At 40.0% G+C, this 19,408-nt stretch overlaps 1 protein-coding gene across 3 annotated transcripts in view; it reads right to left on the bottom strand.

The window, feature by feature from the left end:
- Nucleotides 1–1,186: 1,186 nt before the first annotated feature.
- Nucleotides 1,187–19,408, bottom strand: part of TUBGCP3 (tubulin gamma complex associated protein 3) — a 56,849-nt gene continuing 38,627 nt past the window's right edge. For 2 of the 3 annotated variants that reach the window (XM_032100540.1, XM_032100542.1), the window contains exons 14-22: nt 15,747–15,936; nt 14,324–14,459; nt 13,447–13,515; nt 12,537–12,672; nt 11,544–11,632; nt 11,279–11,410; nt 10,748–10,888; nt 10,089–10,205; nt 7,483–8,611 (exon numbers count right to left, since the gene is read on the bottom strand). In XM_032100540.1, coding sequence (XP_031956431.1) covers nt 8,453–8,611; nt 10,089–10,205; nt 10,748–10,888; nt 11,279–11,410; nt 11,544–11,632; nt 12,537–12,672; nt 13,447–13,515; nt 14,324–14,459; nt 15,747–15,936 — 1,169 coding nt within the window. In that variant the 3' untranslated portion in view covers nt 7,483–8,452. Of the gene's footprint in view, nt 1,474–7,482; nt 8,612–10,088; nt 10,206–10,747; nt 10,889–11,278; nt 11,411–11,543; nt 11,633–12,536; nt 12,673–13,446; nt 13,516–14,323; nt 14,460–15,746; nt 15,937–19,408 lie in introns of those variants that run through there. The other variant, XM_032100541.1, reaches the window with a different exon arrangement.

Below are 19,408 nucleotides of genomic sequence, written 5' to 3'. Positions count from 1 at the left end.
AGGCAGGTTACCCTGCAGGATAGCCCACTGGGAAGCACTGCTTTCACTGTCAGCACTGTCAGATGGCCAGAGGACAAACCTCTTAGCCTGGACCTGCAGGTCTGAAGCATCACCCTCATGAATCAGAGCAGCTTCACCTGCATGGCCTGGGAGGTGCCTCTGTGTCCCAGGGGTTCAAGCAAAGTAGGGGCAAAGGACAAAAAAAGTCACAGATGCGGTTCATTTGAGAGCAAATTTAATTAACGAATTCCACACAACTATAACCACAGTTAATACTAGCACCAAAGCCATGTAATGGGTTTGTTTGCTAGAGAGATTTGCAAACCACTTGCACTCAGAACTGGAGCCTTCTCCTCACTTACCCTGCTCAAAAATTAACGTCTTTCTATTGCAAAAGGCAAAACAATTGTTTGAAAGACAAGTGGTTTTTTCTAAATTTGTACTTGTAAAACGTGATACATGGATGCTTCAATCACCTGACATAATGCCTTTTTTGCAAACAAACTCAGAAACTTTCCCTCCTGCAATATCTGAATAGAAATATATAAACATATAGCAGGAAAATAAACAAGGAAAGAGAAATAAAGTAAATCTCGATTACTCGAGATATATTCTAACATCAGTTTTTGAAAAGAAACAATACTTTCCTTTGACACCATTGGGGTTTTAACTTTAGGTCTTAGGACACTTCATAAGCAGTAAGGCCACTCCTGATCTGCTTCTACAGCTCACTCCTGTACAGTAACCACAGAATTTCCCTACTAAATGACTACTATTTGTAATACTAACCTTGAAAACAAACAAAGAAAAAATTCAAAGTATATAAGTTTGTTATAAATATTATCACAGTATTGAAAGTTAGGATAATCAAATGCTTTATATAATTTCCTAACAAGAACATTCGGTCTGAATCCAAAACTCTTGGCTATAACCAAAGTGATTTAAATTAGAACAAGAATTTATTTAAAATGATTTATGTTTTCTTGTTAAAAAAGGAAATGGTGCTTTCTATAAACAAAAGAACATGTGATTCCTTTGACACAGATATAAGTTACAGTGGAAAAAGCTCAGAAAGCTTCAAATAAAATTGGCGTTTGTTTAAAAGGATGATTTAACAAGTTGATTGCATGAGGTTCAATCAGCCCATACAGTCTGGTAATTCTAGAAACATCAGTGTAAAAAACCCTGCTTTTTTTGCTTTCTGCTATCCAGTGTCACACAATCACATGACTGAAAACATGTTGCCTGCAGAACGGCAGACACCGATCCCAGCGTCTGCTTGCACTGTCCCCAGCGGCGGCCGTGTGTCCAGCGGGACGTCCCACACCTTCGGTGCCCCCTCGGCAGCTGTGTCACACGTGAGAGCTGCGCCTGCCTCGTGTGCCCAGCGACACACGCAGCCGTGGCTCCCTGGCCTTGTAGTGCTCGTTGAAGTCCAGTCTAAAGCTCAGGAACCGAAGGCTCTCATCAGAACTGGTTGTCAGCATTTGTAACTTTCAATGCCTGCCATGAACATCAGAGTCTCCAGTGGAAGCAGCTTGGTCTTTTAAAGCATGTTCTCCTTTGCCACTGCCTCGGGACAGCATTCAGGATCCAACGTGTGCCAACAGGAGGCCTCACCTTGAGCCCATGTTGCAGGTCCGACACCATCCAGGCCAGCATTAGAGCACCGCTTGCTTCACACAGACCCATCTAGTGTGGGTTGTACAGCAGCACATGGCACCCCAGAACAGCAGAGGCTCTGCCCATCTGCCCCAGCCAGCTTCTAGCCATTTCAAGTAAAACCTAACTCCAGTCTAATAATTGGTAGAAGCTGTCCTAAAATTCGACCCAAGATTTCCCAGGGACGGAGATGTGCAACATTTTGACCCAGCCAGCAAATTTCTTAGATTTAAAACCCCCATGCCAAAGGCTAGGATCACCAGAGCCTCCAGAAAGGGTCGCCATTATTTTTTATTGGGGGACACTGTTACCTTTTCCATTAGACCTCAACATGAAGCAGTGAGCTCCTTTTGACAATGCAGCTGTTCATTCAGTGAGGCCATGGCTTAGCCAGATGGAAAGTAGAATTCTTAATGATAGAAAAAACTACAATATAATTAAAAATACATGGCTGATACAAGTCACAACCTTGTCTTGAAAAAGCATAGCCTATGAACAGCACACATTATTACTTTGTCTCCACTTTGAATTGGAATTCATAATTCGTATAAAAACCGAAGTATCCCGGATTATGAGGCCACAGCTGAAAATGCATCATTTGCAATTCTCCGCTGTCCTCTAAAGGCTGCTTCAGGAATTTCAGTCTCTGAGTTTGAAAAGCAAGCTGCTTCTGCTCTGTATCCATGTACTAGAGCACAGGTCAGTGGGTCCAAGAAATGTGAGAGGTTTATGAAGAGCTTCAGCTGCAGCTCTGCAAGTCACTGCAAAAGATTGGTCTGACATAGGACGCAGAGTGATCACATCTGTGGCATGTGTGACACTGCACTGTCAGCATCACTGGCTCTGGCAAGGTATGGGATCGGCAGGATTTCTATTCTTCTGCATCCTGATACAGTTAATTCTGCTGGTGAGGTTTGGAAGTCCCTCAGCATGGCCAGGTGCCTGTTACAAGTAATAACGTGCATCCAAATCAGCTTGCCAAAACTGAACCAAAAAATCTGATCTTGTTTGGTACCTTGCTACCCCTTTAAAGTTGATTTTGAGGAGTTCTTTATAAATAAAGGAGAAAGGACAAGCCTAAAATAAGCCTGCAGTTATAAAATTGCCCATTAAGAAACTCTCTAGTTTAAGCCACAAGCAGATGTAAACTTCTTCTACACAGCTATTTCTTCTGAGTCACTTACAGTGACTCAAGGACATGGTAACATTTATTATTTTATTTTGCTTCCTGGCTAGCATCCAATTACTCATTTTATTGTAATTATTTCCTATTCTGTTATTAATGTCTGTTTTGATCTTTTCATTTGAAGGAGATTTCTTTAGATTTCCAGAACATTTTGCCTGTGAAATACTGGAACCTGTGCACATATGCTAACTCTGGGGTAAGTCTGGATCTGATTCTGGCTTTGTCTTAAACTTTAGTTGTGTTAATAAAGTTGCAATGAGTGGAAATTATTCTTTTCTCATTTATCAAATACCACTTTCACCCCACATTTATGTTCTCTTTATGCTTTCTGTTCACCACTAAATGGTGCAATTTCACTTCTCTCCATCTGATGATTCAATTGCTTGTTGTCTAGAGAATTTTAGTTTTTTCCTTTTTTACTCATCATAATATGCTCCAAATCTTATTTTTACACACTAGGTTGTTAAAGAAAAGTTCCCATTTGCCTTTTTAATTACTGTTGCAAGCCCGTCTGTAATTTCCCTGTTTCTTTATGCTCTTCAGCACAGTTCAACAAAAAAAAGAGGTAAAAGTCAGTACAAATATCCCTCTTTTAAGGAGTGAAGGTAGTGCCTTGTTAGAAAGAAAGGCAGAATACTGTGTTCTTTGCCTCCCTCTTGGTAATTTTTGGAAAAGCTTTAAAGGGTGATGAAGTGGTCTTGAGCAGCTTTGGGAATGTTCCCATTGTAGAAGTGAGAGGCATCCTAGATGCCTAACTACCTTGTTCTTCTGGCAGGTAACTCAAATGCAAATAATTAATTTTCATTTTCTGTGGCACTGGAAGAATTCATACACGGGGTAATCACCTTGTGACAGCTTTTTGCTATCATATCTTTTAATGTTCTGACTGATGGTAATAATCACTCCAATTGCATTTTCTGTACCCAAATGTTTAGCTAACTTAATTGCTGTTCTGATAACTTCTGAAGGAAAACATTTAACATAATTTGCTCCACAAAGAGCTAAAGTAAATTAACTGCGCAGTGATAGAAATTTCACCTCCTACACTCCTCAGCTTTTCTTGGTATGTTTTTCTTTCTCTACTATTTCCTGAGCATCTCTTTGGCCACCATTTGATGCCTTTCAGGATTCCTGCTCTCTTCTCTGCTTTTCTCTCCCTTTGTGAATGAATATCCATCACTGGATTCTTTAACTCTCCTGGCCTCTGTGTTCTCTCTGACCCCATACAACTCTGGTCAGCTTTGGCTTTTCACCTGCCCTTGAGTTTCTATTTCCACTCATGCAGCACTCAGGATTTAGTCCAATGATGTTATGAAAGAGTGTACAATATTGGGTAGTCAAAGTGTATTAGCAAATAAGCTAACTTTGGAACAAAAAGAAAGAAAATAAATACTGACTGAGGTACCTTTCCCGCTCTTCCGGTGAAAGAGAGTAAGCACCAAGTTAAGCCTTAGGAACCATACTCACGCCCTAAAGACCAAGCTAACAAAAATAGTTAAAATACTACATCAGGGAGCCTGTTACTTTAGGGAGTCCGAGTGGTTCATACCTTAAATTCATAGTATTCCTTGTCAACATAAAAATAACATGTTTTCATTTATTTTAAAATTGTGGTTCAGCAAGCCCTCAGAATGATATATGACTTGTTAAATCAATGGCAGTAGAAACTTTTATGTATTTTACTTGTAATTGTTTATTGTTACCCTTGGTATTGTAAATAATTTTGTTTTGTTAAATAGGGTAGAGCAGGCAATGGTTACAATGCCCTTGTAGAAACCAGACAGAATTAATTCCTCTGACTTCTGAAACAGCAGGTTCTTGTATCTGTCCCTGCTCTACTTGCCAGTATTTGCACATCTCATGCAGCTCTCCCAACTTTTTCCTCTCTCCAGTTAGCAGAATCTTATTAGAGGCTAGAGTGGCATTTTAGGTTTCAAGTAGTCAAAAGATGATTTTCAAAATTAATGAGGCACTTTGCAGAAGTCCCTGAGCACCCTTATGTGAGTGTGAAATATATTCTGTCATCTCTGAGGCTGCTCATTCAGGTGAAAGTTGAAATGAGTACAAATGTGCACACCCACAGCTTGTTTCTAAGGCCAGCTTTAGGAAACATTCATGCAAGATCACGGACAACTCCAATATTTAAGTCTAGAAGTTTTAAACAAAGCTTCAATTTTCTGTCCAAATGCCTCCCTTTTTTTAAATCACTTACTATCTTTCAACTCTTAGTGTGTTTAAAAAGTTACATATGTACTTAAAGAGTGTCCTGAATACTGAACAGAGTGGTTAGATTAGCATACTGGAAGTTATAGCTTCACGTTGACCAAAGGTAACTGGCCATTCTTGATAGAAATGCTATTTTAAAAGGTTGAAAAAATTCTTGTCCAAAACATTAACATCTTACATATGTGACAGGAGGAAGATAAAATCCTTCCACAACTAATTTTAACAAAATAAATATTGTAGCTTCAGACTTTTTAAAAAAAATAGTTTGCTCCCGTGTAAGGCTGAGAGACCTTGGCATTTATTCACTGCATCTGATATAAGAGGAGAAAACACACAGGGCCTTGAGCAAAAAGAATCACTTAAATAAAACTGGATTATGATTATATTCTGTCCTTGATCTCCTACCCTAAGCTTATAACTAATTCACTGGAAAATACATTATATCATGAGCTTCTGCATGTCCTAGGGGATGCTTCTAAAATACTAAGCTGCCTCATACTGTACCTTGGTGCAGTCGAGCTATTGTAACAGAGGGAGATCAAATTTTCAGGGGTTTTTAACTTTTTCTTCTTGAGAGTTCATACTGGTTAAGATATTATTTTCCTTCAGTTACCAGAACAATATCCCTTGTAGTTTAAAAGAATAAATATTTTCCAGCTCTTTTCCTTTTAAAGTATTTGTGATAGTGGTAGCACCCCATTGACAGCCCTTCACCCAGAAGAGTGTCCCATATTGTATGGCATCCTAAGTTGGGTGACAGTTTTATTCCCAGTTTCTGCATTTCTACTTTTACTACAGTTTCTCCAAAATTTCTTCAGGCCTTGGAAAACCTGAAAAGGAAGGGGCCGAGCGTGCAGGCTGAGTTAGCAAAGGCCCTGGGACAGGATACAGTGACAAGGAGCTGGGTTTTTTCCAGCCTGGAAACATGGCTGGAGACACAGACCCACAGCACTATTCGTATTTTCAGACACTGTAACTCTAAGAGAAAAACACTGAAATTACCAGCCAGAAGTGTGCATTAAAAGTAAAGAACAGCCTTGTATAGTTAATGTGTTGCTAAGAATTATTCTTTAACAGTGACTGTAGTATATAACTTCAGTATTGAAAAATAGAGGTGAAAATCTCATGTTTCTCCTCAGAAATATACCTTAATGGTGTTGCTGCCACCCACTACAAGGAAAGCCACTTGTGCAGTCACAGCAGCAGGAGCCTGTCACTATATCTGTTTATGTAGAATTCAATATTGGTCTTTGGGCACAAATGAAATATAAGATGATTTCTCTCCCACTTTTTTTCGGAATTGCTGGATCCATTAGTCCAACAGAGGTGAGGTTGTCACAAGAAAACCCACATAGATTGAAATAAACATAACAGCTACCAGGTTAGAGGATAAGAGACTGGTGTCTCCCCGCAAAAGAGCATGAGGACAATGGGGTCCCCACTGGTCCCCTCAGCCTGGCAGTCAGAGCAACTCCTGCAGCAGTGAAGACTTTTCCCAGATCAACAGCTTGCTGTAGAATCACCTCAAAATGATCATCCACAGCATGGCCACTACTGTAGGTTTCCTGGGTACTGCTGGATTCATTTGAGGAGCAAAGAGAATTTAACTTTCCTCTGGAACTTGTCCTCTAATTCCAACATTGGTGCTGCCTCTCTGGCCTCTGACTTGTCTAATGATGTGATCATGCAACACCCATCTCTCAACCCAACAGCCGAAAGAGTGCCCATGCAGCTAACTTTCTTCTGAGTTTTGGTCAAAACACAAATAATCTTTGCTGTTCTTCCAGACTTTCCAACAATATGTTCCCACCACACTGGCAAACATGGAGTTATTTCTGGCTGTCAAATGATCCATGACCTTATGATGCCAAGCTGAGCACCCTTCAACTTTCCCTTGGCTCACCAAGTAGCACCGGCTTCAGAGTCCATCCTTGCTCACGGCTGAAATGCTGCCTGCACACGACACCCCGTGACAGTACCTGCACCAGCAGGGCACAGGATTAAAAGCCTTACATGTTTTAACAAAAGCAAGGATTCCAAGGCCTGCACAACAGCAATCCTGGTGTCCAGAGAGCAAACCAGCTAGTCTAGGGCTGCAAGTCAGCACACGGTCCCCATCAGAGCTCACTGCCATGATCACTCACAGGAGCCTTACCTGAATGGCCTGACAGGTGCCTCTGTCTCCCAAGGGTTCAAGCAGAGCAAGGGCAAAAGGCAAAAAAGGCCTCGGACCTGGTTGATCTGAGGGCAATTGTTAATTAATGAACTGCACACAACTCTCAGTTAAGACTAGTACCACAATCCTGCAATGGGAAGCAATCTGTAAATCAATATGCTTCTGACTGGAAGATTCTCCTTTCCTAACCTGTGAAAAAACCATAAACTTTCAATTACAAAAAGCAACACACTTGTTTGAAAGATATTTGTGTTTTTATTTTTCTAAGCTCGCACTTGTGGAACATAATAAATGACCTGATATAATGACAACTTTGCAAAAGAAGAATCCCCCTCCTCTCCCCAACATCTGAACAGCAATATATAAATATTTACAATGAAAAAAATAGGAAAGAGAAGAGAATGAAGTCAACATTAGCCAAGTCAGTTTGTTTCTACATATCTGATTTTGAACACTAAGTATTCAAGCTTAACCAACACTTCCCTTCAGTACCGAGGCTCTAACCTCATTTTTAGATCTTATGTGCAACAGGTACACTCCTGACTCTGCTTCTATAGTTTGCTCCTGTACAGTAACCATAGAATTTCCCCACTAAATTTTTATTTCAGGTTTTTAACTTTGAAAACAACAAAAAAATTAAATATAAGTTTATGTCTCCTGATACAAAGTTTCTCACACAGTCAAACACATCACAACACTGAAAATCAGCATAACGAAATGCTGTATAGCTTCTTAACAAGGACAATAGGTCTGGGTCCTGGATCTGTTGGCTTTAACAAAAGCTCTCTTCAAATAGAACAAGTACATATAGAAAAAATAACCTTCTTATTTTCTTGTTAAAAAAGGAAATGGTGCTTTCTATAAACAAAAGAACATGTGATTCCTTTGACACAGATATAAGTTACAGTGGAAAAAGCTCAGAAAGCTTCAAATAAAATTGGCGTTTGTTTAAAAGGATGATTTAACAAGTTGATTGCATGAGGTTCAATCAGCCCATACAGTCTGGTAATTCTAGAAACATCAGTGTAAAAAACCCTGCTTTTTTTGCTTTCTGCTATCCAGTGTCACACAATCACATGACTGAAAACATGTTGCCTGCAGAACGGCAGACACCGATCCCAGCGTCTGCTTGCACTGTCCCCAGCGGCGGCCGTGTGTCCAGCGGGAGGTCCCACACCTTCGGTGCCCCCTCGGCAGCTGTGTCACACGTGAGAGCTGCGCCTGCCTCGTGTGCCCAGCGACACACGCAGCCGTGGCTCCCTGGCCTTGTAGTGCTCGTTGAAGTCCAGTCTAAAGCTCAGGAACCGAAGGCTCTCATCAGAACTGGTTGTCAGCAGGACCAAGAACTGCTGGACGATTCCCTGAGGGGGAAAGAAAAACCCAGAGACAGCTAAGAAAACAGCCCTGGTGCATTTTGCACAGGAACATCAGGTGGTGCACAGACCTGGTAAAGAGGCAGAGAGAATCTGGGGAAAGGCAAGCACAAGGGTCCATATCCAACAGTTAACAAATCAGATATGCTGGATTCATACTTTCTGCAAAAACCCAGACCTTCATTTTTATTTTTCAAGTATCTGCTGTGCATGCCAGAGTCTCCAGTGCAAACAGCTTAGTCTTTTAAAGCTTGCTCCCCAACCCCTGTGCCCTGCTGGCACACTCCAAATGTCAGAAGACTCCCAGGCTGCAGAGCAGCTGCCCCTGCGTGCCACTGCCTCGGGACAGCATTCAGGATCCAATCTGTGCCAACAGGAGACCTCACCTTGAGTCCATGTTGCGGGTCCAATGCCATCCAGGCCAGCCTTAGAGTACTGCTTGCTTCAAACATACCCATTTGATATGGGTAGTACAGCAGGACTTACACCCCAAAACAGCAAAGCATGTGCCCAGTAGGGCAGTCAGTGCTGCAGACCCAACTAGACTGTGCATTTGGAGTGATTTGATGGGGGATTTGCACTTGGCATGTGGGAGGCACACCTCTGCATCCCATCTTCCCATTCAGCCCTAGCCATGCCACTGCAAGAGTCCTGCAGGACACAGGAAAGCAGAGGACTTAGGGAGGATGAGAAGACTCACTTGAAGAGCTCATTCCTAATCTCCACTAAATATTAACATGAACACACCCACAACTAGAGCACTCCATTATCTCCAAAGATGACCAAGGCTGGCCAGGGGAAATCCTGTATGTAAAATCCATAGTAGGGCTCAGCATGAATACAGTCCAAGCAGGCAACACCTACATTGCCAACTTGTAGCAATCTTGTAGAGCACATAAACCACAATTTATTTACAACCTACACTTAAAGACTTAGGCTCATTTTTCTGGGGAATGGTAGCTTTCGCATCAGATATAACAAATTAAGACAAAGCCAGAATAAACTACTTATAGAAGATAGCCTGCACATGTTCTCCCAAACATCTTATCCACTGCCCACCTCAGTGAGCTTAAAATTAAGTGTTAGGCCCTTAATAAGAAACTTTCTGCAGTATTTACTAAAAATAACTTGCAAAGACAGTGAGGAAAACATGGAATGCAGAAGGAATTCTATCTTTTTCCCCCCCTCAGACTACACCAGAAGATAGCTATTACTTTCACTACTGGAGGAAGAAGACAACTTATATGAAATGACTCTTGTCCTTTGTCAGGGAACATAAATGATCATAAAACCTTTGACTACTAAGGAACAGTGAACACAGGCTTACAAGTAGAGAGGGAAAAAACAAAGATCTAGATCCACAAACTGCACACACGAGAATATAGAAGTTACACCTACTCAATATTTGAAATTCATTTCTACACAAAACTCAGCGTATTTTAGAAAAATATAATTTGAGAGGCACCTGGTAAAAGTGAGTGAGTATTCGCAGCTGTGAACACATTTTAGGTATTGAGTCTTGAAATTCTTTCATCCTCTTGTTCTCTTCTTCCTCTTCTGATGCAGTTACACCCCACTTGCCCTACATAGAAACCAAACAAGAGGTGAAACATCATATGATTCAAGTTGCTAACTGGGCCACCCTCTGCCCAGCTACATCAGGTTTCTAAAAACCAACCATTGCCACAGAAAGACAAACATAGAGCCTCCAATATGGAAACTATCAGACCCCCCCTTGGGGGTTGTACAGCACATGAAAGAAAGAAGAGGTCAGCAAAGCAGGCAAGTCTCACACCAACACTGCATGTCACAGTCATGCAGCAGGGAGGCAGACATGGAGCTATGGCAGTTTTTGCAAAAGGGTTCCATTTACTTCATCTAAAAGAGCCCTAAATTTCTCATCCTCCAAAGGCCACTAGAGAAATCAGCTTAGATTTTGGGCAAGACAGAAATCAAAAACACCACTCATCAATTTTGCTTGAAGTCACTAGCAACTGCTGCTGACTTTTACATCTGTCCCAACTACATTTTTCATTTTTGCTGTACCTCTACATGGTATCTACAATCCTCCACATATAAAAGGCCTCAATTCATTTTCACATTCTAGTAATATCCTTATTGCACCTCAAGCTCACGCTGCTTTTTTCTCTCTTCAAATTGCAACCTCAGCTGCAGCTCCTCCAGAGCAGCTCTGTACATTGCATCTTGGGCATTCTGGAGCTCAATGATCTGGTCAAAAACTGCTCGAAGCTGGTTGAGAAGTACCTGTGAGACAGTCAACAAAATAATTGATTTTAATTAAACAGCTGCACAGCACAAGAGTTTTAGGTTACCACCTTTCTCCACAATAGGAGTAAATAAAAAAACAATCTTTTTTACACAGCCAGAGAGGCTGTTTTGCAAAGCCCTAAGGCAGCTGTTGCATGATCACACAGCTTCTTAGGACGAAAAACAACTGGCCCACACTGCAGCAAGTTTTTTATCAACATGTGTCACTATGTCTGGACAGTAGGTACAGAACCTATCATTATAAAATCATGTATCAGAGGAATAAAAATGATCTTTCCCTTTGCTCCTACCATGTTAAAGAAGGTGGTTCCTAACACATATGCCAAGATCATAAAGTTACAATTTCATGCAAAGGAGAAGACTTACCCTGGAATCACTATCCAGCAAGCACCGAGCTATGATTGTGTCCAGAAAAACTTCATGAGCTGCAATGATGTGATCCAAGTCCTGTGCTTGTTGGACCTTGTTCCAGAGTTCATCCCATGAACATTCAAGCACCTGGAGCAATGATACAGGATTGGGCCGTTTTGATTTGCTAGATGACAAGCTCTTTGAAATTTAAGACACAACACATACAGAATATTAAAAGTGCTTCATTTTCCAAGTAACTAATCGCATGGGTAGAGTATACCTCAAATGTAATGTAATACTGCATTTGATGAATGAAATGGACCATTTCTGATGCCAGAACGTGACACTGATGCAGCACCCCAGAAAGCTCTGTAAAAAAATCCAGAGATGGCATGTTAAGGACTGCAAGGACAAGCACAGCCAACAAATCAGCTTGGTAAATTTTTTGTCACCAAATTGAATACTTCGTAACACAGCCACTAATAAATCTTATTGGTAGCAGGAGTGACCTTCTGAGGCCAGGTGTCCTCTCCCACCCACCAAAAGTTCTTAATTATAAAACAATAAACTTGAAAGTATTACTGTGACATAAAGAAGTGTAACTCTCAATAGGTATTTTTTACTGAAAGAAATGTAGATTGATTAAAAAAAATTCAAGAGTGAACCAGTACGGATGCTCACAAATATGACTATATTCTCTAACTGAGAAATAGGATCAAAAAGTCCCAGTCCATGAAATATACACCAGAGCCGCTACATTTCAGAGCTTTCTTATTTCTTCTAAAATATCTTTCTCTTCTCAGCCTCTTCTGTTCTTAGCTAAACAAAAGCAAAGGGAATAAGTGAAGGTAAAACTAGTCAATTCAGAACTGTGCATGTATGAGACTAAATAGTTAACAGACAGCACAAGAAAGAGGGAGACATGGGGTACAAATAGGAAGGCCTAAAGGAATATGACTACAAAGGGATGGAAGAGTTACAGTCTCACAACTGGGCCAGCATAAAGATACTTGTATTAGTGTGACTTTTCAAGAAAGGGACCAAGGATTAAGTAAAACAACAAATAGGAAACTTCCATTTACAATAATGCTGTTTAACCTTCATCATCACCATTACCTACATTAAACAGCCAGCCAAGAGGAGCAACAAAATACAAAATTAATCTGTACATCATTCATCAGACCTTTCCCCCCCGCCCCTTAACACACATAAAATAAAACGCAGTCATGTAAATCCATTTTACAAGCATGTCATCCATCTGGACACCTCTCACCTGGCATACTTTTCAGAAGTTTTGCATTGCACATATGTCCTTTCCATATATCAGTAAGAATATATTCCATTCTCTTCGCTCTCCAAAGGAAATTAAATACTCTTAAGTAGTGGCTCATGCACTCACGTGTAAATACCTACAGAATAAAGAAAATATCAGTACAAATTAATAGACATACCATATGTCCTGAAGTACCAAGAACCTCTTCACAGTCCATCTTACCTGATCCATGCAGTTTATTGGTAAATATAGCAAAAAAAAAAGTTTCCTGGAACTCCCAGAGCTTTTGGAAAGATCCTCCCTTGAAGGCTGTACTGTTACCTAGCATTTAAGTAGGCAGAGGGCACTGCTGGAAGCATAAGAAGGGGTGAACATAAAGCCTAAGCCTCCTTTAAAGTTGCACATGAAAATGCCTTCTGCTGGTCAGACTCACAGTTCGTCCTGCTTAAAAAAAAAGTTCTTTACAAGTTCTTTATCGAGGCTAAATACATTCTGATAAACAGTGCAACTATCGATCAAATGCCATTTAGACAGCATAAGTAAGTTCTCCACAAATACATTCTTCAGTTCCTTGCAAATTTTCCCAAATTAACATCTACAGACTAATAATTATCAAAGAATAGGAGCACTCAATTTATTAAGTACTTGCTAAAAACTGCTGGAACAAATGAATTACTGATTTTCAGTAATGACTGTTTTAAACGCAGCTTTTCAGCACTCACAGTTAACTGCTAAGAATTGAGATTTTTGTTTAACTGTTAATACAGTAGGTACATCCTAGATGCCAAAAATACCATCTCTGATCTCACACTGCAAAACAAAAAAAGGTTACCTCAATTAAAAAAAAAACCACTTAGCAATTTAATTCAGCACCCAAGACACATTCAGAACCAGCAGTGTATGACATTACCGTTGCTATTGGCCCATCGACATGATAGTCCAGGCTGAAGACATCCCATCCAGTGTCCCCAGGAGACACCTGGGTTAAAAAGATATGCTACTGTCAGTGTATAATCAGAGCATACTAATGCTGAAGACCAACTCTTGCTTACTCTTTCATGAGCAAACAAGCCTATGAAAGGCCTATGAGCAAACAAGCATCCACATCAACAAGAGATACAGGAGTTTTTTGCTGAAAGTAGCAGATTTAGCAAAAATTAATCAAACCCTGTGATACAAGGGTGAGACTCATCTCACACAAATATTGATGTTTCTAATGTCAGTGTTTCTCCACTGAACACAATAAAGGGAAATAAAGGTAAGGAAAAAATTCTTTGGCATCTGAAATACTTATTTCAGATGCTATAGCTCATCAGTAAAGTCTCACCTCTGGGAATGAAGCTTTCACATTAATTAAAGTTTCTTACCACAGGTCTCTTCCATGAAATGTGCTTTCAATGCTTTTCTTTTTTTAACTAAGGGCAAGAAGAAGACACACACCCCAACCTGCCCCTTCCTGCTCCAATTCTTGTAAGAGCAACAGCAGTAAGAGCTGTTTGGAGAACCTCAAATCAGGGCCATCAGCATAAATTTCTGTTAGGCCCCAAATAGTCAACCTTGTACTGTCAATGGCTGCAAACCCACATCTTGAAATACAAATAGACAACAGACAAGGAAAGGGAAAATAAGAAGACTTACTAAATGACCTTTATATTATTCAAAGTACACTTCAGTGGTAAGGAAGGGGAGAAATGTACTCATATACACACACAAAATAGATGTCTGCATGTATACACACACACACACAAAGGTATGTTTCAGGTCAGAGTCACCACGATGCAACAGACCTCCAGAAGTCGAACATCCAATCGCTTGAGAATCTCAGGATTATCGAACTGGGCATTTGTTGCCCTCACTGCTGTTTCCAGGATTCCAGTTAGATTATGCTGATATAAGGTGGTAGCTGGTCGTGCAAGCTCTGGCCTGGTGGTTATGAAACAGTCATAGCACATTACTGAAATACTCTGCAGCAGGAATTCAGTAGTTACTGCAGCACACAGCAAAACTCTTTTCTAAGAGACATTAAAAACTTCTCGTATTACTCTTTCAGTCTTAATCATGAAGAAGCAGTGAGCAAAATATTTGCACAGAGTATGAGCAGAGTATGTGTATTCATATGCAGCTATACTCCTGAACATTAGCATGAGGAGTAACTTAATCCTCATTTAATGCCAGTAATTTGAAGTTACCAGGATTGCTAGTTTAGCTAGTCTGTAATCTGAGTTGCATTCATATCTAAAATGAGGCAGATTACATCATTAGCACATCAAACCAATAATTTCACTTCAGTTTTCAGAAACCTTCTGATCGCCATCTTGTAGGCTCAGAAGTGCTGGCAGAAACACAGAAACCCACTCCCCCTCTACGTAACTCCAACTTTCCAAAGAGTTGCAACATGCAGGTCTTGTACTACCTCTCTCTTTCCCTCAGGATCAGTACTGGAAAGCCTCTCACTCCTTCTGCCTCAAATGTAATACTGACTCCACAAACCAACCTTATTCTGCTTCACATTAAAAAGCATAGTCATGTACAAACTGCCAGCAGACAATCTTGATTTTGATTTACAAACAAGTTAATGAAAGCTCTATTACAAAGCCTGACCTCTAGATCAAAGAAAAGCTTTGCAAACAACCCTTCTGACTGACTAAATTTCATCAGTAGCACCACCATGTAAAAGTGAGTTCTCAATACACTTTAAGAACTGGAATCGGTAGTTGTGGGTGCACCTGGGTGCTTAAAACAGAAGCCAGTGAGGAATCAATTAGATTTTTTAAATTGCATTGAGGGGTTTTGAAACAATGTTTTGGACCAAACACCCCCAAAATACAGAGAGGCCTAACAGTCCCAGCAGCGCTAACCAGCAGCATCAAGAGCAGCAGAACTTTTCTGCTTAAATTTGCTGACAGGAGCAAGAGAAGTGCCAACATCCTCGAGGCTGTCACAGGGCTGGCATAAAGATATCTACATTAGTGCAACTTTTCAAGACTTTGTGAAATGGTACTGTATGTATGCCTAATCAAAAAGGAAGAACAAATTTTAAGCCTCAGGGTCAAAGAAATTAAATCCAAAATAGAATTTAAAAGTTATTACTCAATGGTTTAATTGAACAAGGTACTTAGAGGGTCCTCTTCAAAAAGCGAAAAAGTTTCTGTGCTGATCATGCACAGAAGCATCAGAAATTCAACACAATTACCCTTCCTATTGTCTTACTTGAGCAAGTCCATTAAATGCCTGATAAAGTCTCCTTGACCAAGTAACAAGTAGCGCCTCATGGCCTGCATGTGTTCCAGCAAATTGTACTTCTTATTGAGAACATCCAGCAGGTATTTGCTGGTTTCAAAATAAGCTGCATCAATTTTCTCTTGAAATGCGTTTTCCAGATCTGTGAACAAATCAGCAGCTAAAAGAAAATAAAAATTAAAATTAAATTAGTAGTTTTCCAAAACTGAGGCAAACAAGCTTTGGAGTTGAAACACACAAACAGAAAAACTGCCATTTCTTCTGATCCACTCAGCTATACATTTGCCATAGCCAAAGCAAAAGCAAGTCTAAAGCAGCCTATACTTCAACAATATTACTTTTAATCTGTGCCCAGTTTGTACTTTCCAGTAGAAGCTCGTATTATGTCACTTTTACAGAAAAAGGTGGGGATTTTTAAGCTTGCTGAAATATCACAGTTTACAAATGAAATAATTTATGGAGATCTAAAAGCTCAGAGTTAGGAAAAACCTTTGTTGGGGAGAATCTAAATCAGAAGGCACTTCTAAGGGTCTGGGGAAAAATAAATCAAAGAATCAGGATGTTAAAAAACTCAGAAGAGAGTTTCTATATATAAAAGAACGAGAGATTCTCGTTTTACCTGGGGGACAGCCAGCAACCTGATATTTTCTCTCCATCTTTAATGCAAGGCAATTTGGGGACAGAAAGCAGGAAGCAGTAGAAAGTAGTAGGAAGCTTATTTCACTGTTTTCTATAACTATAAGCTTATCGAGAAAGGGACTCAGGTAAAGCTGTTACAAGATAGCAAGAACTGCAGCCTCTTCAGGCAACATGGAACAATACTCCAAATACTGGATTGCCAACGATCACAAAAATCAGACCTTCTTCAGCATTAAAGGATATACTCTCACTTTAACTACTCAATTAATAAAATGCTTACAAACTGAAGAAATAAGCAGTGGCTCTAATAAAGAAGTCACTCTTTAAAAAGGGAAAATTCAATGTCTGGTTCACTGACATTCCCAGAGGTTTCCAAACTATGATTCAGTAACCAGTGAAACTCTCCATAAGACACAAAAAGTGCAAGAGATGTCAACAAGATGACACTTTTATAATACATTGCTGTGTTTAAAATCCTTACACAAGAGAAATACTACTTAGTCAAGTAACACACATCAACCTTACAGATGTGAGAATTAATACAACCTGCAGTAAGTGCAAGTGTCCTTCCTCAAGATGCTGTGAGCCTTACAGGCAAAACAAGAGGGAACAAGCCAATCCAGAGAGAGTTACCAGCCAGTATCTTCAGCCACTGGACACAGAGGTTGGGCCTAGCACCAGCTCAAGGCACAGGCAAAGCCAGAAGGCAACTCCCTGGCTTGTCTGTAGCCAGCCCACCATGTCAGGCATGCTGGTCCTCACACAGGGGTGAGCGTGTCTAAGGCAGTACCTCTGAGACACACAGACCAGTCTCGACTTCTTACTGTCTCAAGCAGGAAAAGCAGCCTTTCCCCTCTCCTTAGTACTGATCCTCTTGCCTTGAAGGAAGTGACCTGGCCACAGTCCTTCAACTCAGACTGGAAAGTTCAGTTTTACCTATGTAGTTGTAATGCACCACCTCTGCATAGACACACACACCCCAGCACAGGCAAAACGCAGCATTCCCGTTTGCCATGCAAAACTGCTAAAAAGGTTGTTTACATCAACAAACAAGAGGCCTAGGCACAAGTTTTGAAAACTGTGCAAAATGATCTCAGAACACTGAAAAGCCAGAAATGGATAAAGAAAGGGTCAGACTAAAAGCACTGACAGGCAGGTCCATGAGCTGCTACTGAATGTAGTGTCATTCCTGGTCCAGAAGACCCCAAACTATGGACTACAACTACATGTTGGGGCTGAGGTCACTTTATCTGCCTTTCTTACTGTTCCTCTCTCCCAGAAGCTGTAAAATTCCCTGCCAGGCAAGATGACCAACTTGTATACAGTTATGTCAGACCTCTTGTTTTAATACATGTTCAGACAGTTTTCTACACCCTGCTTACTTCAGCATCAAAAGGAAGCTGGAGAAACATGATCATTAAGATCCCAAAGCAAATGAAAGCAATAACACAGCCAAACCCATGAAATATTGAGATTTAAAATGAGAAAAAGCATCCAGAACTCAGGCTGACATCCTAGCTTTCCATGATCTTAATAATAAGTAATTATCTAAAAGGACTTTCAGAATATTGTCAGATGGCACAAACAAGCATGAAAGGAAGCATTTCCAACGTCTCTGACAGAGGATGTTCTTTCAGGATTAAATGGGTAAAATGCCCTAAACGCAAATGCAGTTTCATGCAAAATTAAAGCAATGCAATACCACGAGGTATTTAGGCTGCCAACCACAAGGTCAGCATGCCTTCAGCACACTGCAGATAGAGTAACATATTTCTAAAACTATGCTTCTGTCTCAAACAGTTATTCTCAGCACTTAAGATAATGTAGGTGCTTTGAAGCACTCATCCCCTACATAATAGGAAACCTGCATTTGCACAGATCTTCCATTCAGTCAAGGAGAGAGAGAAACAAGTGCAAATTTAAAGTAATATTGGAAAAGCACGGCCATAAATGCTGTATAAAGTGGTGAAAATAGTGCAGCCAAAGAATGTTTTTTCCTTTTTTCCAGGAGTAGCTGGCATGATGATTGTTTAAATGCATTTATAGCCCTTATTCACTTAACCCTGACCCCTCTCTGCACTTTAGGCTTATCTTTGACTAAGCAAGCACTGAACATGGTACAAGAATCACATTATTAGATGACTTATTCTTCCAGATGTGGGTGGGATTTTATTACTAGAACATTTTTCATGGAGGTACTCATGCCAGAAATCCATACTGTGAAGAGTTACTATTAAAACTAATCCAAGGTTATTTGGGGGGAAAAAAAACCCCAAACCCAACAACCCCACATACACAAGCTTTAAAGTTATTATGTAAGTAATATTATGTTCTAAAGTGTAAAGAAGGATATTCTTTGAAAACAAGAATTTGACAGAAAAATATGTAGATGATTAGCATCAGAAAACTTACAGCTCACTGGGATATCTTAACAGTTAGACTATCTTTGGTATATTAAACAAGTTATCAAAAGAAGTTACAGAGGCAAAATACCACTTTCACCAGAAGGCAGCAATCATTCCTTTCTCTGAGATGTAGCGGTATCCTACACAATTTTTGCTTAGTATTCAGACATAAAGCCTCTTTGGTTTAGATGCTTACTATTTGCTATCTTTGGTCATAACGATGTTAATTTCATTGCAACAAACATGCCACCAAAAAATAACTCCAAATGATATACAAGTTCTCATTCATTAAAATCGAGATCTGTTTTAAATAAAATAAAATAAACTGAAGGAATTCTGATAGTTAAGTTTTGGTTCCATGTTCAACAGCCAGCAACCCCAATTTTAAGTAATCTTCAAAAAGAATTTTACTAACCTTCCACATACTTAATTTTTTTTGACATATTGGCATGGTGCATTAACAGAAAGGTTAAAAAGGCTTCTGTCCTGTTTTTATTGCTCATTCTCTTATTTACAACCAATTGAGTATTTTTATTTTTCAACCACAAAGTTAACTCAGTATTATTACAGAATTGTATGATGAAGTAT

Source organism: Corvus moneduloides, chromosome 2, assembly GCF_009650955.1.
Source record: "Corvus moneduloides isolate bCorMon1 chromosome 2, bCorMon1.pri, whole genome shotgun sequence".
NCBI lineage: Eukaryota > Metazoa > Chordata > Aves > Passeriformes > Corvidae > Corvus > Corvus moneduloides.
This window is presented reverse-complemented; position numbering and strand designations above follow the sequence as displayed.